This window comes from Eupeodes corollae, chromosome 1 (assembly GCF_945859685.1).
Source record: "Eupeodes corollae chromosome 1, idEupCoro1.1, whole genome shotgun sequence".
NCBI classification, from domain to species: domain Eukaryota; kingdom Metazoa; phylum Arthropoda; class Insecta; order Diptera; family Syrphidae; genus Eupeodes; species Eupeodes corollae.
In genome coordinates, this window is record NC_079147.1 from 49,797,305 (window position 1) to 49,800,250 (window position 2,946).

At 42.3% G+C, this 2,946-nt stretch overlaps 1 protein-coding gene across 1 annotated transcript; it reads right to left on the reverse strand.

The window, feature by feature from the left end:
• Window positions 1–688: 688 nt before the first annotated feature.
• On the reverse strand, window positions 689–1,564 carry LOC129938956 (uncharacterized protein K02A2.6-like). Its single transcript, XM_056046805.1, has one exon. The coding sequence runs from the start codon at window positions 1,562–1,564 to the stop codon at window positions 689–691; it is 876 nt and encodes a 291-aa protein (XP_055902780.1).
• Between the last annotated feature and the right edge of the window lie 1,382 nt (window positions 1,565–2,946).

Consider the following 2,946-nt stretch of genomic DNA (forward strand, 5'->3'; position numbering starts at 1 on the left):
CTGGAGCGTTGATGTCCATTTGCTCTACATGACCCAGCCATCTAAGTCGTTGGACTTTAATTCTTTAAACCAGGTCACTGTCGCTATACAGCCCATACAGTTCGTTGTTGTATCTTCTTCTCCATTGTTTATCTATGCAGACGGGACCAAAAACTACCCCAAGAATTTTTCTCTCGAAGCATCCTAAGACACTCTTATCTTTCTTTGACAGGGGCCAGGCCTCAGCGCCATAAATGAGAACCGGGATGATGAGTGGCTTATATAATATATAGATGGTGATTGAAGAATTTAACGCGGGGTTTTATATAATTCAAGTTTTATTACTTTAATACGAATACAATGAAAAATTAACAAATCAATTAATGAAGAAGATTGGTGGCGGCAAGGTGCTCGCGATGATGTCCAGGATGTAAGTGACCGAATGATGCGGCGAAAAGGTAGAGGTGACAGATGACAGCGGCGGAAAAGGGTGTCATGGCTGACACAAGGAGAAAATCTTTCTCCTTCGCTGCACGACATCTGTCAGACACAACAGTTTCCTCCACACTTATTTGGACTTTGACTTGGTTCTCCTTTTTTGTTGTAAACGTTTGGACCGTCTATTATTTTCTGGGGCTGGATGTAAACTGAAACGAACTCGCTTTTTCCTGCCATGACTCGGCTGAGTAGCGGGAATGTTGGAAGTTGATTACGTACTTGCAGGCTCGGCTTTGTCAGCTTCAGTAGATGTTGACAAAGTTGGTGATGAGCAAACTGGCGATGTAAGATCAGTGGAAGGTGGTGATGTTGGATTCTTCTCGATAACTGAATCCTCTACCGTCTTTGGTGATGACGAAAATGATGCCTCACATGGTGGATTGTCTTCCACTTGATGACTTTTCTTTTTTGATTGTGATGGTTGTGAAACACCTAGGTAAGAATAAGAGATAGGATTGGTTAAAGTGAATTCTTTACTCCCCTGAACTTTTGATGTTTGGTGATCATTTTCGCAGGCTTCTCTTTGGCGAATTTGGTTTTGGTGGCGACGCCAAATGGAACCATACTCAGTTTCCACTCTGTACATTCTCCTTCCTAACGTTTCTAAAATGACAGCTTTGATCCATTTAGGTTCATGGCGATATATTCGGACGAAAACGGTTTCGCCACTGGCGAATTTGGCTGACTTTTCCTTGACGTGAGTTTTTGAATCGGGGCACAAGGCAGATAGCGCAGTTCGATGGCATCGCCCGTGGAGCTTCTCTGCAGGTGATTTCCCATCGTTGCCCGGGGATGACCGGTATGTTGCTAAAAATACCTGTAGAGCGTCTTCACATCGGGTGTTGTCACAAAGAATTTTCGCAATTGATGTTTTGAACGTCCGTACCATTCGTTCAGCGGCTCCATTTGACTCTGGGTTGAAAGGCGCGGAAGTGATGTGTTGTATTGAGAACCGGTTACAAAAATGTTGAAATTCGGATGATGTAAACTGAGTGCCGTTGTCAGAAACTATCGTCTTTGGTAACCCCTTCAGAGTGAAAACCGTTTTTAATGCATTTATCGTATTCGTTGCTGTACAAGAAGCCATTTTTATGATGAATGGAAAATTCGAGAAAGAGTGAACCACTATCATCCACATGTGTTTCTCGAACGGGCCCACAAAATCAACATGAATGCGTTCCCAGGCTTCCTCTGTGCGTGGCCAACTTGTATAGTGTTTCGGAGGCTGGCTTGCGTTCATCTGACAAGCGTTACACTGGAAGACGGTTCGATGGATGACGTCGTCGATCCCAGGCCACCAACAATGACGACGAGACATTTGCTTCATTCTGTTTTCGCCCCAGTGACCTTCGTGGAGTAGAGAGAGTACTTGTGACTGAAGACCTTGTGGGATGACAACTCTGGTGTGATTTGTCTGCAATAAAACAATGTTAGTACATATACATAAGCTTAACCTTCGTCTAAAAAATGGAATTAAATTATTTTCGCTGCTTGACAAATGTTTTGGCCAGCCGTTTTGGATGTACCAAGATACTCGGCTAATGATTGGATCTTTTTTCGAATATTCGGCAACAGCGGATGAGTTAACAGGGAAATCTCCAACCACGGAGTCGTACATGTTGTCTATAAAATGATACATTTCCATCAGCATTGCCGTGTTGCTTCGTTGGTCGATAACGAATCGAATACGTGTAACCCATTAAAGTGATTGCCTAGCGCTGTAGATGTTGGATAGTCATCTGAGGTAACTTTTTGCTTGGGTTAAAAATTGTCACGAGTGGCTGGTGGTCAGTGATGATTTCAAATTCCCGACCATAAAGGTATTGGTTGAATTTCTTCACGCCGTAGATTATCGAGAGTGCTTCTTTTTCAATTTGTCTGTATTTTTTTTGTGACTCAGTGAGTGTCTTCGAAGCGAAAACAATGGGCCTTTCTAATCCGTCAGGAAACGTGTGAGATATAACGGCGCCGATGCCGTGGGATGATGCGTCTGTCGCCATTGATAATGGTAAATCCTCTTGATAATGAACCAATTTTGTCCTCATGCATTATTGTCTCTTTCAGGGTATTGAACGATTGTTGTTGCTCCTTGTTCTAAACGAACCTTATGTTTTTTCCACAAAGCATGTTGAGGGGTCCTGCAATTTGAGCAAAATTGTCGATAAATTGATGATAATAGTTCATTTTTCCGAGAAACGATTCCAAATCTTTAAGGTTGGTCGGTCTAGGTAACTCTCTTATCGCTTGCAAGCATGATTCTGAAAGACGTATTCCATTTTTGTCAATAATATGACCTAAATACTCAACCTCTTTTTGTGCAAATTGGCATTTAGAAAGATTGCACTTCAGGCCGTTTTTTTCAAAACGCTCTAAAACTGTCTTAAAGTTTTGTAAGTGTTCAGCTTAGGTTTTACCTGACACAATGACATCATCGATGTATACGGCGCAACATCTTAAATCGCATGTCAA

Bases quoted from the DNA above. Each gene is read 5' to 3' on its own strand.
- LOC129938956 (XM_056046805.1), bottom strand. From the start codon at position 1,564: ATGGCTTCTTGTACAGCAACGAATACGATAAATGCATTAAAAACGGTT.